Here is a 26,438-nt window from a genome sequence, read left to right as displayed (position 1 = left end):
CATTTCGTTGTGAGTTTATCATGTGTGTCCCTCAGTGGCCCTATCCCTATCCGGATTTTCCTTTTGTTATGTGTCAGTCGAATACTTTACTATTTCTTTTTATCATAGACTGGTACAGCACAGGAGGAGGCCATTCGGCCCATCACAATAAATCTGTATCCTCTGGTTACCGCCCCTTCTGTCACTGGAAATAGTTTCCCCTTATTTACTCTATCAAAACCATTCATGATTTTGAACACCTCTAGCAAATCTCCCCTTAACCTCCTCTGTTCTAAGGAGAACAATCCCAGCTTCTCCAGTCTCTCCACATAACTGAAGTCCCTCATCCCTGGCACCATTCTAGTAAATCTCCTCTGCACCCTCTCCAAGGCCTTGACATTCTTCCTAAAGTGCGGTGCCCAGAATTAAACACAATACTCTAGATGAGGTCTAACCAGTGTTTTATAAAGGTTTACAAATGTAAGGAGTCTTACAACACCAGGTTATAGTTCATCAGTTGGACTATAACCTGGTGTTGTAAGACTCCTTACATTTGTCCACCCCCAGTCCATCACTGGCATCTCCACATTATAAAGGTTCAGCATAACTTCCTTGCTCTTGTACTCTGTGCCTCTATTAAGCCCAGGATCCCTTATGCTTTTTTAACAGCCTTCTCAACTTGTCCTGCCATCTTCAAAGATTTGTGTACATACACACCCAGGTCTCTCTGTTCCTGTATCCCCTTTAAAATTGTACCATTTAGTTTATATTGCCTCTCCTCATTCTTCCTACCAAAGTGTATCACTTCACAGTTCCCAACTGCGGCAGTGTGGTGTCTGGTGTGTTATGGTCTTGTGGTTGTAAGGATCCATTGTACTGGTGGTGAGAGCTTCACAACTTCAGACCCAGTAAACAGTATGGTTCTCATATCAGATAGGAATTAGGACACACATCGCTATACTAAGAATAAGAGTGTTGCACAGGCACACTAAAGAGGATGAAGGGGGCTAGGGAAGTGTGCAAGACATCCAGGGAAACCCAATATGAGGCCAGCCCGGCACCGCAGTCAGGTAAAATTCTCAAGGCAATTTGTGATGCCGGTGTTGATAGGAGGAAGACTGGTCATCATCACGTCCTGGGCCCAGCTAGTGAGGTTATGTTGTTTAAATCTATGTTTCAATTATTGCTTGTAATTGGTAGTAATGCAAGTAAGTCAATAAAACTATCTCTATCGAGTTCAGTGGCCGAACTATCTTATTTAACTGATATCGAGTGGACAAGAAAGATTAAACCGTTCTTACATATTGGCACGCAATATTGGAGGAAACCAGGGGGGCGGGGTGGGGGACGGAGCGGGCGGGGCGGGGGACGGAAGAGGGAAGGAAAGAGGGAGGGAATGGTTGAGGAAACACAGGGCCTGTAGGAGGGAGACGAAAGCTCAAAAAGGAAGAGGACAGAGTGAATGGCCCGGTGAGCACAGTTTCTGCGGTATACCTGTCCCAATGGCCTCCTGACCAGCCACTCAGCCCTGTCTTGTTTGCCATCAACACTAGAGCTTCTCCTGGAGGTAGTGCTGGGCAGGGGCGGGGAACTGGCCTGGGCAGTGGGGACCCTCTCCAGCACAGGCCCAGGCCCAGGCCCTTCTCCAGCACAGTACACGACCCAGACTGTTCCTTTGCTTATGGATTTCCCTGTATTTTGTGAAAGCAACAACTTTATAAATCAGACTTTTCCTCTGTCGGTTCCCAATCCAACGTAAACTTTTACGACCCTACCATTTTCTATTATAAGATGCCTTTCCCTCTGTGCAGTCAAGGCATGCAGATATAATGCTAGCTATTTATCCTGAATCGAGGGTCAAAAAAAATCACACATACACAACCTCAGTGTAATACAGAAAGTTATGAATGATGAACGAAGGAGAGGGGGTCAATTTTTTGGTTTTGGATTGGCAGGAGGATCTTGAACCCAGCTCAGTTGTGCAAATATTGGCTTCAAACCAATGTAGGGCAGCAAACAATGCTGGAATTCACTCCGTCTAGCCATTAATTATATCACATACCGAGTTTTTGTGGCCCCAAGTTGGCGAAGAGCTGCACATTGCAAGTCCAAGATTCACCTATGGTCCTCAGTAATTTCGTCATTTGTAACTCTGCACGGCCAACTCTTTGAAATCCAATTAGTGCCATTCCCCTGCTCTTTCCCCATAGCCCTGTAAATTTTTCCTTTTCAAATATTTATCCAATTCCCTTTTGAAAGTCACTGTTGAATCTGCTTCCACCGCCCTTTCAGGCAGCGCATTCCAGATCATAACAACTCGCTGCGTAAAAAAATGTTTCCTCATCTCCCCTCTGGTTCTTTTGCCGATCACCTTAAATCTGTGTCCTGGTTATCGACCCTTCTGCCACTGGAAACAGATTTTCCTTATTTACTCTATCAAAACCCTTCATGATTTTGAACATCGCTATTAAATCTCCTCTTAACTTCCTCTGCTCTAAAGAGAACAATCTCAGCTTTTCTAATCTCTCCACATAACTGAATCTTAAATAGCTTAGAATCTTATATTCTCTGGAATTTAGAAGAATGAGAGGTGATCTCATTGAAACATATAAGATTCTGAGGGGGCTTGACAGGGTAGATGCTGAGAGGTTGTATCCCCTGGCTGGAGAGTCTAGAACTAGAGGGCATAGTCTCAGGATAAGGGGTCGGCCATTTAAGACTGAGATGAGGGGGAATTTCTTCACTCAGGGGGTTGTGAATCTTTGGAATTCTCTGCCGCAGAGGGCTGTGGATGCTAAGTCGTTGAATATATTCAAGGCTGAGATCGAAAGATTTTTGGACTCTAGGGGAATCTAGGGATATGGGGATCGGGCAGGAAAGTGGAGTTGAGGTCGAAGATCAGCCATGATCTGACTGAATGGCGGAGCAGGATCGAGGGGCCTTATGGCCTACTCCTGCTCCGATTTATGTTCTTATGTTTCAATGAGATGACCTCTCATTCTTCTAAACTCCAGAGAATATAGGCCCATTCTACTCAATCTTCCTTCATAGGACAACCCTCTCATCCCAGGAATCAATCTAGTGAACCTTTGTTGTACCGCCTCTAAGGCAAGTATATCCTTCCTTAGGTAAGGAGGCCAAAACTGTACACAGTACTCCAGGTGAGGTCTCACCAAATCCCCTGTACAATTGCAGCAAGACTTCCTCACTCTTGTACTCCAACCCCCTTGTAATAAAGGCCAACATACCATTTGCCTTCCTAATTGCTTGCTGTACCTGCTTATTAACTTTGTGTTTCGTGCACAAGGACACCCAAATCCTTCTGAACACCAACATTTAATAGTTTCTCACCATTTAAAAAATTCTGTTTTTTTATTCTTCCCATCAAAGTGAATAACCTCACATTTCCCCATATTATACTCCATCTGCCACGTTCTTGCCCACTCACCTAACCTGTCTATATCAGTTAAAGATACTGACGTGTGCTGCGGTTAAATATTTAGTCGATGTAAACATGCTGCAGCTTCACATCTGGTGTCAACTGGAAGCCGATTGTGAGATAACCAGAAAGCAACAGTGCAGAGGATACATTGGCCCTTAACGAGCATTCCAAGAGGCACCAAGGTCTGTGCCTCTCACTCATCCAAGTTGCTTAGTCACCAGTTCTCAGTGGACTGTTCCACCACAGGAAACTAGCATCATTACACAATGCCTAAATCTCTGCACAGGCCACATGTAGAATTGGGCGAATCTACACATCGGAAGCTACTTCTAGCCTGGGACAGATAGAGCGAAGAGACAATTTCCTGAGCTAAAGGAAACTCAGCACTCCAAATGTGCCCCACAAACCGTATGGGCAGGCTGCCAGCTCACACACAGTAAGGGCGAGCTCTTTACAAACTCTCAACTTACTTTAAAAGCTCAGGTTTCCATGTAGGAAACAAATTCAAAAGTAGGTCCATTCACTGGTCCAAAGATCCCAATTGGGAACCAATGAGGGCTTTACTGGCAGTTTTCAAACATCTCGCAAAAAGTAGGAGCCAGCGATGACAGTTCCCTAACGACCAGATGCAAATCTATCATGAAAGACTGAAATAGTCACAAAAATGAACCCAAACTCAACTCAATATTGAGCCAATACTGGAGAGATTTCAGAATCTGTGGGCCTTCACAGCAAATAGAATCAATACTCAGCAAAGCACCAAAACACAATCTTTCTCCGTTTCTCTATTAATGGATGTGCTGAAGGAACTGATCAATGTATCTAACACCAGGGATGGGAGTTGTCATCTTTCAGTGACTATTCCATCAACTGGAATGTCACATGGTTTAGATGCAATATTTAACCCCTGATCGTGAAAGTAGATAGTGAGGCAGTGGGATTCAGCCTCTGTTCATCCAAAGTGTGAGGTTGTCTTTTGCATCTGTTCCCAACTCATGCAGGTTGTGTACACAACTCTGAGCCTGGTCACATCTGCTGCTGGGAATAGGGTACTGTTGTCCTCTGGGGCGAGTGCCCTGAATGCCAAACAGGGCAACCCTCTTGCACCCAGCTCATGCCACAGCACCTCCCCTTTGCCAGCCAAACAGGTCCAAGTCGCTTGCCCAGACTCTGTTACACGCCTCCACATCCAGTTTTCTTTCAGTTCATTTTGGACTTCCCCCACCCTGGTAAAGGCTGAAAAAGTTTTAGAAAGGCTGAAACAATATTTATCCCCATATGCAGCCACTTGCCCTTAAATGCACACATCCCTTTAAATTTAAGCTGCTGGCCGGATTTTGCACATCTCCTATATTAGGCTGACTCCCTACAAAAGGCCAAAACTGCACAAGTTATTATTCACATAAGGTGAATGCAACAAATTGTGAGCAGTCTGCTCACTGCATCAGGAGGCCAACTTAGCAACTGAAAAGCCTCAACATAGAACCTCAACCCTTCAAATGTCACAAATGGACATGTTGCTTCAAAAACATCACTTTGCTCCAAACAACTGCACGCAGCCTCCCCTTCCAGGGTCCAGACCTGATCACCAGTCTGCACCTGAGACACAAACACTTGCTGATGGGCCTGCCAGCAGTTTGGCTTATTTCACATTTCCTGTATTATTGGTGTTTGTCTCTCTCTATATTGCCCTAGAATTGGTGACTGGGGTGATTACATCTGCCTCTCCTGAAAAGGACAACCTGGAGATTCCTCATCTTCACACCAACACCTTTAGCTCTGCGGAAACACACAGAGCCACACAGGCCCAGTCACTCTAAAGAATCTAACCGACTCCCGAGAAAGGCTGCAGTCTTGGGCCTGAACTTTAGCGACAAACAGTCCAACACTAAGCACAAAGATGATTTAACGGAGAAGACGCTGCTGGGCACTCTACAACACAGGAGTAGGACCTACACACCATGTCCATGTGTACTCACCATCTGGACCCCAGACTCTGACAAGCTGGGCTTTCTCTACAGTGAGACCACACCTTATGAGAATAAACTGGGCGATGAAAAGGAACAACTTTAGAAAAAGAGTTAGATAATCAGTGTGCAGCCTCACTGTGAACACAGAGCTGCACAAGATGCTTTTGTACGATATTAAAGCAAACGAGCATCGACACGCGGGCTCTGCACTGACACGCAAGACAAACGTGCGGAACCAACACGCGGGCTCCGCCCCGACACGCGGGCTCCGCCCCGACACACAGATCTGCTCCTACAACTTTGTTTTTTTTTTAAAAACAGAAGTTTCTCAGAAATAAAAAGGAAAGTTTTACAAATGCAATGTATAACCTCACACATCATCTTCCTACTTCTGCTTACTGGAGCCTTCTGCTTTCTCACCAGCTCAGTTCCGGTAATTTAATTCCGATATCAGAAATCTCCTCAGCAGATTATTGCACAACTTTTCTTAACAATTTCTCAATAACCTCCCACAGCCGTGCCTGACAAATCACACATCACCCAAAGAACCAACTCAAAAGTCTTTGATTTAGGAAGGAAGAAGAAAGTTCACCCAGTCACTACTTAGCTCGGGAAAACACAACAATTGGCCACACGGAGCGACAGCCCAACCTTGGCATATGCAGGACAACAGACACACTCGACTTTTTAAAAAGACAGACAAAATGGAAAAGGGGGTATAGCCCTAATAATAAAAGATGAGATAAGGACAGTGGAGACAAAGGCTGTTGGCTCGGAAGAGCAGGAAGAAGAATCTGGGTGGAGACAAGAAATAACAAGGGGCAGAAAACACTGATGGGAGTAGTTTATAGGCCTCCTTATGTTAGTTATACTGTTGGACAGAGTATAAATCAGGAAATTAGAGGAGCTTGTAACAAAGGTAATGCAATAATCGTGGGGGACATTAATCTTCATATAGACTGGGCAAATCAAATTGGTAAAAGTACTTTGGAGGACAAGTTCATGGAATGCATTCAAGACAGTTTCCTAGAACAATACATTGTGGAACCAACCAGGGAACAGGCTATTTTAGATCTTGTATTGTGTAATGAGACAGGGTTAATTAGTAATTTCATAGTAAGGGATCCTGTGGGGCAGAGTGATCATAATATGATAGAATTTCACATTGAGTTCAAGAGTGACGTACTTAAGTCCGAAACTAGAGTCTTAAACTTAAACAAAGCCAATTACATAGGTATGAGGGGGCGAGTAGGCTAAGGTAGATTGGGAAATTAGATTAAAGGGTATGACGGCAGATAAGCAATGGCAAACATTTAAAGAAATATTTCATAATTCTCAACGAATATACATTCCATTGGAGAAAAAAAACTCCACGAGAAAAATGATCCATCGGTGGCTAACTAAAGAGGTTAGGGATAGTATTAGATTAAATGAAGAGGCCTATAATGTTGCCAAGAAGAGTAGTAAGCCTGAGGATTGGGAGAGTTTGAGAAACCAGCAAAGGATGACCAAAAAATTGATAGTGATAAAATAGAATAGGAGAGTAAACTAGCAAGAAATAAAGAAACAGATTGTAAGAGCTTCTACAAGTAAGTAAAAAGGAAGAGAGAAGCAAAAGTAAACGTTGGTCCCTTCGAGGCTGAGACAGGAGAAATTATAATGGGGATTAAGGAAATGGCAGAGATGTTAAACAAATATTTTGTATCTGTCTTCACAGTAGAAAACACAAAAAGCATACCAGAAATAGTGGGGAACCAAGGGTCTAATGAAAGTGAGGAACTTAAAGAAATTAATATTAGTAAAGAAATAGTACTGGAGAAATTTATGGGACTAAAAGCTGATAAATCCCCTGGACCTGATGGCCAACATCCTAGAGTTCTAAAAGAGGTGGCTGCAGAGATAGTGGATGCATTGGTTTTGATCTTCCAAAATTCCCGAGATTCTAAAACAGTCCCAGCGGATTGGAAGGTAGCAAATGTAACCCTGCTATTCAAGAATAAAGGGAGAGAGAAAACGGAACGAAAGGCCAGTTAGCCTGACATCAGTAGTCCGGAAAATTCTGGGATCAATTATCAAGGAAATGGTAACGGGGACCTTAGAAAATCATAATATGATTAGGCAGAGTCAACATGGTTTTATGAAAGGGAAATCGTGTTTGACAAATCTATTAGAGTTTTCTGAGGATGTAACTAGCAGGGTAGATAAAGGGGAACCAGTGGATGTCGTATATTTGAATTTTCAAAAGGCATTCATTAAGGTGCCACATAAAAGGTTGTTACACAAGATAAGGGCTCATGAGGTGGGGGTAACATATTAGCATGGATAGAGGATTGGTTGAGACAGAAAACAGAGAGTAGGAATAAACGAGTCATTTTCAGGTTGGCAGGCTGTAACTAGTGGGGTGCCACAAGGATCAGTGTTTGGTCCCAAGCTGTTTACAATCTATATTGATGACTTAGATAAAAGGACCGAGTGTAATGTATCCAGGTTTGCTGACGATACAAAGCTAATTGGGAAAGTAAGCTGTGAGGAGGACACAAAGAGTCTGCAAAGGGATGTAGACAGGTTAAGTGAGTGGGCAAGAAGGTGGCAGATGGAGTATAACATGGGGAAATGTGAAGTTATTCACACTGTTAGGAAGAGTAGAAAAACAGAATATTTTTAAATTGGTGAGAACTATTAAATGTTGGTGTTCAGAGGGATTTGGGTGCCTTTGTACACGAAACACAGAAAGTTATCATGCAGGTACGAGCAAGCAATTAGGAAGGCAAATGGTATGTTGGCCTTTATTGCATGGGGGAAATCTCTCCAGTAGCTGGAGTCATACCAAGCACAAAGGAAGATGGTAGTGGTTGCTGGAGGCCAATCATCTCAGCCCCAGGACATTTTTTTTTTTATTCGTTCATGGGATGTGGGCGTCGCTGGCGAGGCCAGCATTTATTGCCCATCCCTAATTGCCCTTGAGAAGGTGGTGGTGAGCCGCCTTCTTGAACCGCTGCAGTCTGTGTGGTGACGGTTCTCCCACAGTGCTGTTAGGAAGGGAGTTCCAGGATTTTGACCCAGCGACGATGAAGGAACGGCGATATATTTCCAAGTCGGGATGGTGTGTGACTTGGAGGGGAACGTGCAGGTGGTGTTGTTCCCATGTGCCTGCTGCTCTTGTCCTTCTAGGTGGTAGAGGTCGCGGGTTTGGGAGGTGCTGTCGAAGAAGCCTTGGCGAGTTGCTGCAGTGCATCCTGTGGATAGTGCACACTGCAGCCACGGTGCGCCGGTGGTGAAGGGAGTGAATGTTCAGGGTGGTGGATGGGGTGCCAATCAAGCGGGCTGCTTTATCTTGGATGGTGTCGAGCTTCTTGAGTGTTGTTGGAGCTGCACTCATCCAGGCAAGTGGGGAGTATTCCATCACACTCCTGACTTGTGCCTTGTAGATGGTGGAAAGGCTTTGGGGAGTCAGGAGGTGAGTCACTTGCGGCAGAATACCCAGCCTCTGACCTGCTCTTGTAGCCACAGTATTTATATGGTTGGTCCAGTTAAGTTTCTGGTCAATGGTGACCCCCAGGATGTTGATGGTGGGGGATTCGGCGATGGTAATGCCGTTGAATGTCAAGGGGAGGTGGTTAGACTCTCTCTTGTTGGAGATGGTCATTGCCTGGCACTTATCTGGCGCGAATGTTACTTGCCACTTGTGAGCCCAAGCCTGGATGTTGTCCAGGTCTTGCTGCATGCGGGCTCGGACTGCTTCATTATTTGAGGGGTTGCGAATGGAACTGAACACTATGCAGTCATCAGCGAACATCCCCATTTCTGACCTTATGATGGAGGGAAGGTCATTGATGAAGCAGCTGAAGATGGTTGGGCCTAGGACACTGCCCTGAGGAACTCCTGCAGCAATGTCCTGGGGCTGAGATGATTGGCCTCCAACAACCACTACCATCTTCCTTTGTGCTAGGTATGACTCCAGCCACTGGAGAGTTTTTCCCCTGATTCCCATTGACTTCAATTTTACTAGGGCTCCTTGGTGCCACACTCGGTCAAATGCTGCCTTGATGTCAAGGGCAGTCACTCTCACCTCACCTCTGGAATTCAGCTCTTTTGTCCATGTTTGGACCAACGCTGTAATGAGGTCTGGAGCCGAGTGGTCCTGGCGGAACCCAAACTGAGCATCGGTGAGCAGGTTATTGGTGAGTAAGTGTCGCTTGATAGCACTGTCGACGACACCTTCCATCACTTTGCTGATGATTGAGAGTAGACTGATGGGGCGGTAGTTGGCCGGATTGGATTTGTCCTGCTTTTTGTGGACAGGACATACCTGGGCAATTTTCCACATTGTCGGGTAGATGCCAGTGTTGTAACTGTACTGGAACAGCTTGGCTAGAGGTGCAGCTAGTTCTGGAGCACAAGTCTTCAGCTCTGCAGCTGGGATGTTGTCGGGGCCCATAGCCTTTGCTGTATCCAGTGCACTCAGCCGTTTCTTGATATCACGTGGAGTGAATCGAATTGGCTGAAGACTGGCTTCTGTGATGGTGGGGATATCGGGAGGAGGCTGAGATGGATCATCCACTCGGCACTTCTGGCTGAAGATGGTTGCAAACGCTTCAGCCTTGTCTTTTGCACTCACGTGCTGGACTCCGCCATCATTGAGAATGGGGATGTTTGCAGAGCCTCCTCCTCCTGTTAGTTGTTTAATTGTCCACCACCATTCACGACTGGATGTGGCAGGACTGCAGAGCTTTGATCTGATCCGTTGGTTGTGGAATCGCTTAGCTCTGTCTATAGCATGTTGCTTCCGCTGTTTAGCATGCATGTAGTCCTGAGTTGTAGCTTCACCAGGTTGGCACCTCATTTTTAGGTACGCCTGGTGCTGCTCCTGGCATGCTCTTCTACACTCCTCATTGAACCAGGGTTGATCCCCTGGCTTGTTGGTAATGGTAGAGTGAGGAATATGCCAGGCCATGAGGTTACAGATTGTGCTGGAATACAATTCTGCTGCTGCTGATGGCCCACAGCGCCTCATGGATGCCCAGTTTTGAGCTGCTAGATCCGTTCTGAATCTATCCAATTTAGCACGGTGGTAGTGCCACACAACACGTTGGATGGTGTCCTCAGTGCGAAGACGGGACTTCATCTCCACGAGGACTGTGCGGTGGTCACTCCTACCAATACTGTCATGGACAGATGCATTTGCGACAGGTAGATTGGTGAGGACAAGGTCAAGTAAGTTTTTCCCTCGTGTTGGTTCGCTCACCACCTGCCGCAGGCCCAGTCTAGCAGCTATGTCCTTCAGGACTCGGCCAGCTCGGTCAGTCGTGGTGCTGCCGAGCCACTCTTGGTGATGGACATTGAAGTCCCCCACCCAGAGTACATTTTGTGCCCTTGCTGCCCTCAGTGCTTCCTCCAAGTGGTGCTCAACATGGAGGAGGACTGATTCATCAGCTGAGGGAGGACGGTAGGTGGTAATCAGCAGGAGGTTTCCTTGCCCATGTTTGACCTGATGCCATGAGATTTCATGGGGTCCAGAGTCAATGTTGAGGACTCCCAGGGCCACTCCCTCCTGACTGTATACCACTGTACCGCCACCTCTGGTGGGTCTGTCCTGCCGGTGGGACAGGACATACCCAGGGATGGTGATGGAAGAGTCTGGGACGTTGGCTGAAAGGTATGATTCTGTCAGTATGGCTAGGTCAGGCTGTTGCTTGACTCGACTGTGGGACAGCTCTCCCAATTTTGGCACAAGTCTCCAGATGTTCGTAAGGAGGACCTTGCAGGGTCGACTGGGCTTGGTGTTTTGCCGTTGTCGTGTCCGGTGCCTAGTGGTCCGATGCCGGGTGGTCCGTCCGGTTTTATTCTTATTGTGACTTTTCGTAGCGAGATTTTACAACTGAGTGGCTTGCTCGGCCATTTCAGAGGGCAATTAAGAATCAACCACATTGCTGTGGGTCTGGAGTCACATATAGGCCAGACCAGGTAAGGACGGCAGGTTTCCTTCCCTAAAGGACATTAGTGAACCAGATGGGTTTTTACGACAATCCGGTAGTTTCATGGCCATCATTACTGATACTAGTATTTTAATTCCAGATTTTTATTTAATTAATTGAATTTAATTAATTAATTGAATTTAAATTCGCCAGCTGCCGTGGCGGGATTTGAACTCATGACTCTGGATTTTAGTCCAGGCTTTTGGATTACTAGTCCAGTAACATAACCACTATGCTACCGTACATTGCTGCAGGAGTTCCTCAGGGCAGTGTCCTAGGCCCAACTATCTTCAGCTGCTTCACCAATGACCTTCCCTCCATCATAAGGTCAGAAATGGGAATGTTTGCTGATGATTGCACAGTGTTCAGTTCCATTCGCAACCCCTCAGATAATGAAGCAGTCCGTGCCCGCATGCAGCAAGACCTGGACAACATCCAGGCTTGGGCTGATAGTTGGCATGTAACATTTGTGCCAGATAAGTGCCAGGCAATGACCATCTCCGGCCCCGGCCCCCCATCGCCCCGGCCCCGGTCCCCCATCGCCCAGCTATTCACTGCTGCCCCATTTCCAGTTTAATGCCACTGGGTATCCATTTGATCACAAGATATGTTTAAAGGCAGCCTTTCGTAGTCGTAGTCACAGTAGGTGCAGCACGGAGGAGGCCCTTTGGCCCATCGTGTCTGTGCCGGCTCTTTGAAGGAGCTATTCAATTAGTCCCATTCCTCTGCTCTTCCCCATAGCCCATTTAATCTCATTCTACTAGGACATCAATCCTATTTTCTCACTTCATCATCTGCCTGTTTCTTACAATGAGTCCTGCCCCTGCCTAAACCATCCTTCCTGAACTTAGTGGGCCTGCGTTTAGAAAGGCCTGTTCTCAGCACTGGGTGCCGCGATGCTGGGTAGATTCTGCAGACTCTCCGTTTCCACATACTTCACTTCGTTAATTGATTCAGAATAAAAACACCAAGATAGACCTGAGGGGGCAGAGGGATGCTCAGTCAAAGTGAGGCACAAGGTGGAAAACCACCAATGGGAATCTGAGCACATGAAAACTACCGATCTTTAATAACCAGTCAGGAGAATCCACCAACAAATGAAAGTAGAACGCAATCCAATCAAATCACTGAGAATACTTTTTGAAATGTTTGTGTCTCCCATTTTGTTTTCCCCTAATTTTAGGCTCAAAACTATGTTTCTACATAAACATACATATTTCACAATAACAATTAAATTTACCTATAAAATTCTCTCTCTCTCTCTCTCTCTCTCTCTCTTCCTCCTCTTCTTCCTCCTCCTCCCCCCCGGGGAGGAGAAGAGAGATTTTTAATGTCAAGATATCCAAACTAAATGCTCAAAACGAGTTTATTTTTCTCAGTACAAATGGCAAAGTTTGTCTTAGAATGGTAACAGCACAGAAGGAGGCCATTCGGCTCTTTGTAAGAGCAATCCAGCTAGTCCCATTCCCCTGCTCTTTCCCCGTAGCCCTGCAAATATTTTCCCTTCAAGTATTTATCCAATTCCTTTTTGAAAGCCATGATTGAATCTGCCTCCACCACCCCCTCGGGCAGTGCATTCCAGATCCTAACCACTCGCCCTGTAAAAAAGTTTTTCCTCATGTCACCTTTGATTCTTTTGCCAATCATCTTAAATCTGTGTCCTCTGGTTCTCAACTGTTCCACCAATGGGAACAGTTACTCTTTATTTACTTTATCTAAAGTCATGATTTTGAACACCTCTATCAAATCTCCTCTCGACCTTCTCTGCTCTAAGGAGAACAACCCCAACTTCTCCAGTCTATCCATGTAACTGAAGTCCCTCATCCCTGGAATCATTCTAGTAAATCTCTTCTGCACCCTCTCTAAGGCCTTCACATCCTTCCTAAAGTGCGGTGCCCAGAACTGGACACAATATTCCAGTTGTGGCCGAACCAGTGTTTTATAAAGGTTCAACATAACTTCCTTGCTTTTGTACTCTATGCCTCTATTTATAAAGCCCAGGATCCCGTATGCTTTTTTAACCACTTTCTCAACCTGTCCTGCCACCTTCAAAGATTTATGCACATATACCCCCAGATCTCTCTGTTCCTGCTCCCCCTTTTTAGAATTGTGCCGTTTAGTTTATATTGCTTCTCCTCATTCTTCCTGCCAAAATCACTTTGCACATCTCTCCATTAAATTTCATCTGCCTTTTGTCCGCCCATGCCACCAGCCTGCCTATGCCTTGAAGCCTATCACTATCCTCCTCACTGTTCACTACACTTGCAAGTTTTCTGTCATCTGCAAATTTTGAAATTGTGCCCTGTACACCCAAGTCATTAATATATATCAAAGAAAGCAGTGGTCCCAGTACCGACCCCTGGGGAACACCACTGTACACCTCCCTCCAGTCCGAAAAACAACCGTTCACCACTACTCTCTGTTTCCTGTCATTTTGCCAATTTTGTATCCATGCTGTCACTGTGCCTTTTATTCCATGGGCTTTAATTTTGCTGACAAGCCTATTATGTGGCACTTTATCAAACACCCTTTGAAAGTCCATATACACTACATCATCTGCATTGCCCTCATCGACCTTCTCTGTTACCTCATCAAAAATCTCAATCAAATTAGTTAAACATGATTTGCCTTTAACAAATCCGTGCTGGCTTTCCTTTATTAACCCACACTTGTCCAAGTATCATAGTATCATAGAATGGTTACAGCACACAAGGAGGCCATTCAGCCCATCAAGTCCGTGCTGGCTCTCTGCAAGAGCAATCCAGCTAGTCCCTATCCCCGTAGCCCTGCAATTTTTTTCCTTTCAAGTACTTATCCAGTTCCCTTTTGAAGGCCATGATTGAATCTGCCTCCACCACCCCCTCGGGCAGTGCATTCCAGATCCTAACCACTCGCTGTGTAAAAAGATTTTTCTCATGTCGCCTTTGGTTCTTTTGCCAATCACCTTAAATCTATGTCCTCTGGTTCACAACCCTTCCACCAATCGGAACAGGTTCTCTCTATCTACTCTGTCTCGACCCATCATGATTTTGAACACCTCGATCAAATCTCCTCGCAACCGTCTCTGCTCTAAGAAGAACAACCCCAGCTTCTCCAGTCTATCCACGTAACTGAAGTCCCTCATCCCTGGAATCATTGTAGTAAATCTTCTGCACCCTCTCTAAGGCCTTCACATCTTTCCTAAAGTGCAGTGCCCAGAACTGGACACAATACTCCAGCTGTGGCCGAACCAATGTTTTATAAAGGTTCATCATAACTTCCTTGCTTTTGTACTCTATGCCTCTATTCATAAAGGCCAGGATCCCGTATGCTTTTTTAACCGCTTTCTCAACCTGCCCTGCCACCTTCAACAATTTGTGCACATATATCCTCAGATCTCTGTGTTCCTGGACCCCTTTTAGAGTTGTGCCCTCTAGTTTATATTGCCTCTCCTCGTTCTTCCAACCGAAATATATCACTTCACACTTTTCTGCGTTGAATTTCATCTGCGACGTGTCCGCCCATTCCACCAGCCTGTCTGTATCCCCTTGAAGTCTATCACTATCCTCCTCACTGTTCACTACACTTCCAAGTTTTGTGTCATATGCAAATTTGGAAATTATGCCCTGTGCACCCAAGTCCAAGTCATTAATACACCTCAAATAAAGCAATGGTCCTAGTACTGACCCCTGGGGAACACCACTGTACACCTCCCTCCAGTCCGAAAAACAACCATTCACCACTACTCTCTGTTTCCTGTCACTTAGCCAATTTCGTATCCATGTTGCTACTGTCCATTTTATTCCATGGGCTTCAACTTTGATGACAAGCCTATTATGCGGCACTTTATCAAATGCCTTTTGAAAGCCCATATACACAACATCAACTGCATTGCCCTCATCAACCCTCTCTGTTACCTCATCAAAAAACTCAATCAAGTCGGTTAAACATGATTTGCCTTTAACAAATCCATGCTGGTTTTCCTTAATTAATCTACACTTGTCCAAGTGACTGTTAATTTTGTCCCGGATTATTGTTTCTAAAAGTTTTCCCACTAACAAGGTTAAACTGACTGGCCTATAGTTGCTGGGCTTATCCTTGCACCCTTTTTTGAACAAGAGTGTAACATTTGCAATTCTCCAGTCCTCTGTTTGGAAGATTATGGCCAGTACCGCCGCAATTTCCACCCTTATTTCCCTCAGCAACCTAGGATGCATCCCATCCGGACCGGGTGACTTATCTACTTTAAGTACAGCTAGCCTTTCTGGTACTTCTTCTATCAATTTTCACCCCATCCAGTATCTCAACTACCTCTTCACTTGCTGTGACTTTGGCAGCATCTTCTTCCTTGGTAAAGACAGATGCAAAGTACACATTTAGTACCTCGGCCATGCCCTCTGCCTCCATGCGTAGATCTCCTTTTTGGTCCCTAATCGGTCCCACCCCTCCTCTTACTACTTGTTTACTGTTTACATGCCTATCGAAGACTTTTGGATTCCCTTTTATGTTGGCAGCCAGTCCATTCTCATACTCTCTCTTTACCCCTCTTATTTATTTTTTCACTTCCCCTCTGAACTTTCTATATTCTGCCTGGATCTCACTTGTGTTTTCAACCCACCATCTGTCATATGCCCCTTTTTTCTGCTCCATCTTACTCTCCATCTCTTGTGTCATCCAGGGAGCTCTGGCTTTAGTTGCCCTACCTTTCTCCCTCATGGGAATGTGCCTAGACTGTACCTGAACCATCTCCTCATTAAAGGCCGCCACTGTTCAATTACAGTTTTGCATTGAAATTGGCCCTCCTCCAATTGAGTATTTTTACTTTAGAGTGGTCCTTGTCCTTTTTCATAGCTGATCTAAACCTTATGATATTATGATCGCTGCTCCCCAAATGTTCCCCCAGACATTTGCTCCACTTGCCCCATCTCACTGCCCAGAACCAAATTCAGCAATGCCTCCTTCCTCGTTGGGCTGGAAACATGCTGGTCAAGTAAGTTCTCCTGAAGACATTTCAAAAATTCCTCCCCTTCTTTGCCCCTTACTATCCTAATCTATATTAGGATAGTTGAAGTCCCCGTTATCACTACTCTATGGTTCTTACACCTTTTTGTAATTTCTCTGCAAATTTGCTCCTCTCTATCATTCCCACTAGTTGGAGACCTATAGAATACACCCAGTAGTGTAATGGCACCTCTTGTTTCTTAATTCTAACCAAATAGATTCTGTCCTTGACCCTTCCAGGACATCCTCTCTCTCCAGCACTGCGATATTCTCCTTAATCAATACTGCCACCACCCCCTCTCCTTTTTTTCCTTCCCTATCTTTCCTGAACACCTTGTATCCAGGAATATTATGTACCCAATCCTGCCCTTTTTTGAGCCAGGTCTCCGTTATCGCCACAACATCATATTCCCACGTTGCTAATTGCGCCTGCAGCTCACCAACCTTGTTTACTACACTTCGTGCATTTATGTGACTATTAATGTTGTCCTGGATTATTGTTTCTAAAAGCTTCCCCTCCACCGAGGTTAAACTGACTGGCCTGTAGTTTCTGGGTTTATCCTTACACCCTTTTTTGAACAAGGGTGTAACATTTGCAATTCTCCAGTCCTCTGGCACCACCCCTGTGTCTAAGGAGGATTGGAAGATTATGGCCAGTACCCCCGCAATTTCCCCCCTTACTTCCTTCAGCAGAGTATTCTGCTTTTTGCTCAGAATACAAGAGCATTTGAATTTGCTTTCCAAATTATTTGAAAACAAACTTGAAGATGAATTGAGTATAAATTATTCATAATTATTGAACTTTTTTATAAACACAAGAGATTTTGGACAAAAACAGTTCATTCACAGCACACAAGCTTTCTCTATACCTAGAATTCCAAAACAATGATTGCTTATGTAGAGAGTTAGTTATGCTTGATTAAACCCCAAGATCTCTCCCTTCCCAGTGTTGCCAAACCCCATCTCCTCCCTCCTCAAACCCCATGACCCCTTGCTAATATTGTTCCCCAAGGTTGCAGCATCCTCCAGCTCACCACCAGTAGTAGCACAGGCCGTGCGCCAGTAATATCGACAGTGGGGCTCAGTGCCAGGCTGGGACTCTCCATTAAATGACTGCATTCTCCAAAGAAATCAAGAACTAACAACAGAACTAAAGGCAGCACACACATAAAACTGACAGCAAGCAGCCAGAAAGAGTCAAAGATACAGTACTGGTGTCTGAAGCAACCATCCGTCTGCCTGTTACACAATGACTGTGCATAAAACGCACACAAGAGGTTGTGTAACTCTCCCCAGCCTTCCTCTACTCTCCCTGTCAGCCATTACTGCTTTGCGCACAAAGTTTCCCTTCAGTTCACAGGAACTTCAGATTGATGATTGGAGCTGGTTTGTGTGTTGGGCACAAGAGACAGTATTTGTAACCAGCACTTCCTTCCACAGATATCAGGTGTAGTGCGTTAGGGATGGCAGCAGTCGGGCTGGCAGTAGCTATGCTGACAGGATGAGATAGAAACCACATGAGAAGTAGACGTCACCTTGCTTACACTCCTACTCATAATTGAGTACAATAGCTATATATGGCCACTGCGCCTGGGGTGGGGGAAAGGAAAGCATCTGTTGTAATTAATCGTCACTGTACTGAACCACAGGAACATTCTGGCTCACACTATCTGCAACGGAAAAGCTAAATAAATCCTCCCAAGACCAATCCCTGTGAAAACATCTGTTCCATAATATCCGAGTGATGGGAGCATCCAACCTCCAGGTTCGATACATGACAATCATTGAGGCCTCTTCCAGGACCAGCGGGAACTTTGAGCAGAGACTGGAGTTGGGAGAAATGACCAGGTCGATACTGACAATGCTCCTCAGTCACAGGTTGCTGCAACAGATATTTATTATCTGTCCTGCTGCTTGATATGCGGAACGTATGGCGAAGGGAGCTGTAGTACCTTATCAAACAGTCCAAGGCCAAAACACTTGTAAGCAAAACAGTCTGACAGAGCCCAGTCATACTGATACAAACGGCCGGAAGTGCCGGCTAAAAATACTTCTCATGCTCAACACAAAAAGCCAGCTCCCATAGATAAGCTGGCACTGAGACACTGAGCTCGCCGACATGCTGAGGAAAACCATGTGTGCAAAGTAATTTGGGAGAGTTTGCTCAGGGTTAATAGCAGACCTGTTTATTGCCTCTGGATTTACGTGTAGAATTTCCACTACCTGCCCACGGCACCTCAGAGGATGGTTAGTATCAGTGAAGCCAGGTCCTTCCACAGCACACTAAACTAGCAAACTACTTTACTCACACAGTCACTCACAGAAGTAAGCAGTAACAATAAGTTACTGAAGTCAGTCTAAATAACACAGCTGCTTTGAACCAGTTCCACTTAAAGGGCATGGCGTAATAGGCATTACAGAGACCTACAGGCTGGGCCTGACTGGGAGCTAAATAGCCCAGGCTATAAGGTCTTTATAAGGGACAGGGAAAGTGGGAAAGGAGGAGGAGCAATATTGGTGAAAGACAATTACAGCAGTTGAAAGAAGGGACATCATTAAGGGTGAGTAGGAAATGGAAATTGTATGTGTAGAGTTAAGGAACAGCAAAGGATGCAAGACTCTGGTGCGAGTTGTTTATAGACCTCCTGACATCAGTGATGTAGTCGCGGGATACACAAATACGGAGATCGGAGAAACTTGTAGCAACAGCAAATGGGAGATTTTAATATTCTCTGACTGGGAGAAGCAGAACAGTTCAAGTCATAAAGACAGCAAATTTCTAGAATGTATTTGGGTCATTTTTCTGGAACAATGTGTTTTAGAACCGACAAGGAAACAGGCCATACTAGATTTAGTGATGAGTGACGAGCCAGAACTAGTTAACAATCTAACAATAAAGGAACATCTTCAGAACAGTGAGCATAACATTAGCGAATTTGATGTTAAATTTAAAGCCTCTCAAACATAAGTGAGGCAAACTTCAAAGAGATGAGACAAACTGACCACAGTAAACCAGGCTGAACTGTTAATGTGTAAACCTACAAACAGTGCGAGGTATTCAAAGGAGTATATTTGGTACGATACAAAACCAGTACATACATCCAAAAGGCAAAGGCTCCACTAGTGCAGTTAGGCAACCATGATCAACACATGAGGCGAGGATAATGCTAAAAGAAGAGGCTTACACAAATACTAAGAAAAGTGGAAATCCAACAGACTGGGAGATATATAAAAAGCAACAAAGAAATTAATAAGGTGCAATATGAAAAAAAACTTGCAGGTGATATCAAGATAACAGTAAAAAATATTTATAAATATATTAAAAGAGAGGCTAAGGGAAATGCGGGCCCATTAAAGACAGACACAGCTAATACTGTAATCGACAATAAGGGAACGGCAGACTTGTTAAAGAGTACTTTGCAATTGTTTTCACAGTAGACAAAGAGAACAAAATACCAGTGATAGAAGGGAAACTGAAAATAAATCAAGGGGGGGAATCCATTGGATATGTTAAAATAATGGTAATAGAAAAAATAATAGGACTTAAAATAGCTAAATCTCCAGGACCTGATGATTTCCACCCCGTGTATTAAAATAAGTAGGTGAGGAAATTGCAGATGCTTTAGTCATAATCTTCCAAACACTCTCTTGATTGATGAATTGTGCCTTTGGATTGGAAAAGTAGAAATGCCACTCCATTATTTAAGAAAGGTGGGAGAGAGAAACCAGGTAACTACAGACCAGTCAATCTAATGTCGGTTGTGGGGAAGTTACTGGAATCTGTTATTAGGATCAGAGTGACTGACATGGTGGATGTGGGAGTGTCTATGGATGCTACCGAAATGGACTTCCAGAAAGCATTTGATCAGGTACAAGAGATTATTAGCAAAAATGAAAGAGCAAGGAATTGGAAGCAATCTTATGACATGGGTTGGAATTTAGTTGGGAGGCAGGAGACAGAGAGTAGGGATAAAGGGTACATATTCTGAACGGCAGGATGTGACAAGTGGTGTTCCCCAAGGATTTGTACTGGGGCCATATTTATCAATGACTTGGATGAAGGATTAGAGAGCGGTATATCCAAGTTTGCTGATGGCACCAAGTTACATGTTACAGTAATTAGGGCAGATGGGAGCAGGAAGTTACAAAGAGACATTGATAGATAAGTGAGTGGGCAAAACTGTGTTAGATGGAATTCAATGTGGGGAAATGTGAGGTCATCCACTTTGGATCCAAGAAAGACAAATGGAGTATTTTTTAAATGGTGAGACGCTGAGAATGTGGAGGAACAGAGAGATTTAGGGGTCCAAGAACAGAAATCACTAAAAGCTAATGAACAGGTACAAAATGCAATTAAAGAGGCCAATGGAATGTTGGCCTTTATCTTGGGGGGTGGAAGTTATGTTACAGCTGTATAGAGCTCTGGTTAGACCCTATCTGGAGTACTGTCTTCAGTTCTGGGCACCGCACCTCAGGAAGATATATTTTGGGGGAAGGGGGAGGAAAGAGTGGTTAAAGGGTTAAATTATGAGGAGAGGTTGCATAGGCTTGGCTTGTATTCCCTTCAGTATAGAGGATTATCAAGGTGTTTAAAATGATAAAAGGATTTGATAGGATAGAAAACGAGAAACTATTTCCCCTGGTGGGGGGAGTCCAGAACACAGGGGCATAACCTTAAAATTAGTGAGGCCGTTCAGGGCTGATGTCAGGAAGCTCTTCTTCACACAAAGGGTAGTGGAAATCTAGAACTCTCTCCCCCAAAAAGCTGCGGATGCTGGGGTCAATTGAAGCTTTCAAGATTGAGATTGATAGATTTTTGTTAGGTACGGGGATTAAGAGATATGGAGTGAAGACGGGTAAATGGGGTTGAGGTACAGATCAGCCATGACCTGACTGAATGGCAGAACAGGCTCAAGGGGCTGAATGGCCTTCTCCTGTTCCTAAGAAGAGTTAAGCAGACAAACCCAGAAGTCGAGTTTCTTTCAGCGTCTTTGATTTGCTGATCTTTTGAACCATTAGCAAACACTTCTGCGCAGGCCATTCCCTGCAGTGAGCCAGAAAATGCAGGAAACAATTCCCAAGCATCCGTGGCTGAGGTATTGCAGAATAGTGTTCCAAACTTCTACCACTCTGTGTGTAGAACTGTTTCCTAACTTCACTCCTGGCTCTAATTTTTAGGCTTTGTCCCCTAGTCCTAGACTCCCCAGCCAGCGGAAATAGTTTCTCTCTATCTAGCCGATCTGTTCCCCTTAAATTCAAGAGATCATGGCAATGTTGCCGACCTTTGTGTCATCAGCAAACTGTGGCTCTCTATCCAGTCATCTAACTCGTTAATAAATACGGTGAATAGTTGAGGTCCCAGCACAGATCCCTGTGAGACACCACTAGTCACATCCTGCTAATTTGAGTACCTGCCCATTATCCCTACTCTCTCTCTCTCTCTGTCTCTGTCTCCTGCCGCTCAGCCAATTTCCTAACCAGGTCAAAAACTTGCCCACAATTCCATGAGCTTCCATTAGCTAACAGTCTCTTATGATGTTCTTTATCGAATGCCTTCTGGAAGTCCATATAAACAACATTCCCCTGTCCACTACTTCAGTCACCTCTTCAAATCAGGTTCGTCAGGCATGACCTAGCCTTTACAAATCCATGCTGGCTCTCTCTGATCAGCTGAAAATTTCAGTCACTCCATCCTTAACTATAGACTCTAGTAATTTCCTGACAACAGATGCTAACTGGTCTATAATTCCCTGGTTTCCCTCTCTCACCTTTCTTAAATAGCCGAGTGACATGCACAATTTTCTAACCTAAAGGAACGGTTCTGGAATCGAGAGAACTTTGGAAGATTATAGTCAGGGCATCTGCAATGTTCTCACTTATTTCCTTTAAAACCCTGGGATGGAAACCATCTGGGTCTTGGGGATTTGTCACTTTTTAGTGCCATCATTTTCTTCATTACTGTTAATTTGCTTACGTTAATTATGGTGAGTCCTCGTTCCCGATTCAAAATTAGTTTTGGGGACAAGGGAGGGGAGTTTATGACAGGAATTGACAATAACGGATTCCGTGTGAAGGGAGAAATTGAGTGAGGGTAGGAGGGCAGGAGAGGAGGCCGAGGGGAGTTGAGAGTGAAATCGCTGAGGATGCGGAGTCACTCAGTGAGGAGGTTACGGGTGGAGCTTTCGATCGGGAAGCAGGAACGGGAATTGGGGGGGAATCGGCTACTTTTAGCACTTCTAAAATTTATGTAAACAGTTTAATTAACAGTTACACACAGTCTCAGAATAAATTTCTACTAAAAGACAAACTGAAGAGGCTTGGTACACAATTCCCCACCTTGGAACAGGCAGCCTGCAGCCGACACCTGCTCCCCCAGAGCTGCATAGAGTTCATGGATTCTCTCACACAACATCCAGATCACCTGCCAATGTGTAAACATTTGTGATGATGCATCATCCTCTGACCTGATAATATCTGAACCCCAAAATGATGCCCCAAGGCGGCCAGCTGCCAGTCACCCACCCTGTACCCCGAAAAACAGCCACACCCCCACCCTGTGCCCCGACACAGCCAAGGAGCCCGAGTAAAATTGAAGTCAATGGGAATCAGGGGGAAAATTCTCCAGTGGCTGGAGTCATACCTAATACAAAGGAAGATGGTAGTGGTTGTTGGAGGCCAATCATCTCAGCCCCAGAGCTTGCTGCAGGAATTCCTCAGGGCAGTGTCCTAGGTCCAACCATCTTCAGCTGCTTCATCAAATGACCTTCCCTCCATCATAAGGTCAGAAATGGGGATGTTCGCTGATGATTGCACAGTATTCAGTTCCATTCGCAACCCCTCAGATAATGAAGCAGTCCGAGCCTGCATGCAGCAAGACCAGGACAACATCCAGGCTTGGGCTGATAAGTGGCAAGTAACATTCACACCAGACAAGTGACAGGCAATGACCATCTCCAACAAGAGAGAGTCTAACCACCTCCCCTTGACATTCAACGGCATTACCATCGCCGAATCCCCCAACATCAACATCCTGGGGGTCACCATTGACCAGAAACTTAACTGGACCAGCCATATAAATACTGTGGCTACAAGAGCAGGTCAGAGGCTGGGTATTCTGCGGCGAGTGATTCACCTCCTGACTCCCCAAAGCCTTTCCACCATCTACAAGGCGCAAGTCAGGAGTGTGATGGAATACTCTCCACTTGCCTGGATGAGTGCAGCTCCAACAACACTCAAGAAGCTCGACACCATCCAGGACAAAGCAGCCCGCTTGATTGGCACCTCATCCACCACCCTAAACATTCACTCCCTTCACCACCGGCGCACTGTGGCTGCAGTGTGTACCATCCACAGGATGAACTGCAGCAACTCGCCAAGGCTTCTTCGACAGCACCTCCCAAACCCACGACCTCTACCACCTAGAAGGACAAGAGCAGCAGACACATGGGAACAACACCCCCTGCACGTTCCCCTCCAAGTCACACACCATCCCGACTTGGAAATATATCGCCGTTCCTTCATCGTCGCTGGGTCAAAATCCTGGAACTCCCTTCCTAACAGCACTGTGGGAGAACCTTCACCACACGGACTGCAGTGGTTCAAGAAGGCGGCTCACCACCACCTTCTCAAGGGCAATTAGGGATGGGCAATAAATGCCGGCTTCGCCAGCGACGCCCACATCCCATGAACGAATAAATTTTTTAAAAACCCACTCTGTGCCCCAACACTGCCACACCCCCACCCCGCTGCTGTCCCGCTCTGTCACTCACCTTCATCCCAGGCCGGCGAACCAGAGCCAGTCTGAACTGGGTCCTCTTTTTCATGAAGCCCCGCATCTCCTGGCATCGCTGGTACTTCCCGAGATCCACCGTCTCCTCGGACTGGGCATCGTCCTGAAACAGTGGGAAATGATACTCAGCGAGACCACCCCAACCCCCGGGGAACGGGCACCCCGAGACCACCCCGACCCCCGGGGAACGGGCACCCCGAGACCACACCGACCCCCGGGGGAACGGGCACCCCGAGACCGACCCCGACCCCCGGGGAACGGGCACCCCGAGACCACCCCCGGGGAACGGGCACCCCGAGACCGACCCCGACCCCCGGGGAACGGGCACCCAGAGACCACCCCGACCCCCGGGGGAACGGGCACCCCGAGACCACCCCGACCCCCGGGGGAACGGGCACCCCGAGACCGACCCCTGGGGAACGGGCACCCCGAGACCACCCCGACCCCCGGGGGAACGGGCACCCCGAGACCGACCCCCGGGGGAACGGGCACCCCGAGACCGACCCCGACCCCCGGGGGAACGGGCACCCCGAGACCGACCCCGACCCCCGGGGGAACGGGCACCCCGAGACCGACCCCCGGGGAACGGGCACCCCGAGACCACCCCCGGGGAACGGGCACCCCGAGACCACCCCCGGGGAACGGGCACCCCGAGACCACCCCCGGGGAACGGGCACCCCGAGACCGACCCCCGGGGAACGGGCACCCCGAGACCGACCCCCGGGGAACGGGCACCCCGAGACCGACCCCCGGGGAACGGGCACCCCGAGACCGACCCCCGGGGAACGGGCACCCCGAGACCGACCCCCGGGGAACGGGCACCCCGAGACCGACCCCCGGGGAACGGGCACCCCGAGACCGACCCCCGGGGAACGGGCACCCCGAGACCGACCCCCGGGGAACGGGCACCCCGACCCCGACCCCCGGGGAACGGGCACCCCGAGACCACCCCGACCCCTGGGGAACGGGCACCCCGAGACCACCCCCGGGGAACGGGCACCCCGAGACCGACCCCCGGGGAACGGGCACCCCGACCCCGACCCCCGGGGAACGGGCACCCCGACCCCGACCCCCGGGGAACGGGCACCCCGACCCCGACCCCCGGGGAACGGGCACCCCGAGACCGACCCCGACCCCCGGGGAACGGGCACCCCGAGACCGACCCCGACCCCCGGGGAACGGGCACCCCGAGACCACCCCGACTCCCCCCGCCCTTTACCTGCCGCTGGTAGATGAGGAGGCGGCCTCTCTCTATCCGGATGTACCGCTCCTTCCAGTCGCTTCTGAGGAGCGTTCGCCCGAACTGCTTGCGGACCCAGCCGGCCCGGCCCGGCCCAGCCCCGTCCTGGGGGGGGAGAGAGAGAGAGAGAGTTAGGCGGGCCGCTCCCCGCTCCCCGGGCCCCGGCTCCCCGCTCCCCGGGCCCCAGTCCCCGCTCCCGCCGATACCCACCTCTCCCATGCCGGCGGCTCGCTATCTGGGCAGGCCCGAGCTCCGAGCATCCTGTGAGGGGCGGCCCGGGCTCCGCGCTTCCTCCCTCTGACTCACTCCGCCCGTTTCCGGCATCGGAGGAGGACTGGACACCGGGGGTGGGGGCGGGGGGAGGGGAGGGGGCGAAAGAGGGGGAGGGGAGGGGGCGAAAGAGGGGGAGGGGAGGGGGCGAAAGAGGGGGAGGGGAGGGGGAGAAAGAGGGGGAGGGGGCGGGGGAGGGGAGGGGGCGAAAGAGGGGGCGGGGGAGGGGGCGGGGGAGGGGGCGAAAGAGGGGGCGGGGGAGGGGGCGAAAGAGGGGGAGGGGGAGGGGAGGGGAGGGGAGGGGGCGAGGGAGGGGGCGAGGGAGGGGGCGAGGGGGCGAGGGAGGGGGCGAGGGGGCGAAAGAGGGGGAGGGGGAGGGGGAGGGGGCGAAAGAGGGGGAGGGGGAGGGGAGGGGGCGAGGGGGCGAGGGAGGGGGTGGGGGCGAAAGAGGGGGAGGGGGCGAAAGAGGGGGAGGGGGAGGGGGAGGGGCGAAAGCGGGGGAGGGGGCGAAGGGGGAGGGAGGGGGTGGGGGCGAAAGAGGGGGAGGGGGCGAAGGAGGGGGTGGGGGCGAAAGGAGGGGGTGGGGGTGAAGGGGAAAGAGAGGAGACCCAGTTATTGACTCTCCAAACGTTGTGCTGCGGGGTGTGGAAGGCCCAGATTAAACAGAAGTAATTGAAGCAGAACTCAAAACCTTGACCACAGAGACTGGAGCAAGTTGGTTCAATGTGTAGGTTAAAGGTAGGTTAGGGATTTTTTAATGTTATTTATTATTTTAAATGATTGTGAGCTGGAA

The 26,438-nt window shown here is 47.7% G+C and overlaps 1 protein-coding gene across 1 annotated transcript in view; it reads right to left on the bottom strand.

Moving 5' to 3' along the window:
- The window catches only part of LOC137301650 (pleckstrin homology domain-containing family O member 2-like), a 59,269-nt gene extending 33,558 nt beyond the window's left edge, over window positions 1–25,711 (bottom strand). The window contains exons 1-3 of the mRNA XM_067971189.1: window positions 25,586–25,711; window positions 25,355–25,480; window positions 24,059–24,238 (exon numbers count right to left, since the gene is read on the bottom strand). Coding sequence (XP_067827290.1) covers window positions 24,059–24,238; window positions 25,355–25,480; window positions 25,586–25,594 — 315 coding nt within the window. The 5' untranslated portion in view covers window positions 25,595–25,711. The remainder of the gene's footprint in view (window positions 1–24,058; window positions 24,239–25,354; window positions 25,481–25,585) is intronic.
- Between the last annotated feature and the right edge of the window lie 727 nt (window positions 25,712–26,438).

This window comes from Heptranchias perlo, chromosome 34, assembly GCF_035084215.1.
Source record: "Heptranchias perlo isolate sHepPer1 chromosome 34, sHepPer1.hap1, whole genome shotgun sequence".
In the NCBI taxonomy this organism is placed as follows: Eukaryota; Metazoa; Chordata; class Chondrichthyes; order Hexanchiformes; family Hexanchidae; genus Heptranchias; species Heptranchias perlo.
The sequence above is the reverse complement of the archived record's forward strand: the minus strand, read 5'-3'. Positions and strand labels throughout refer to the sequence as shown.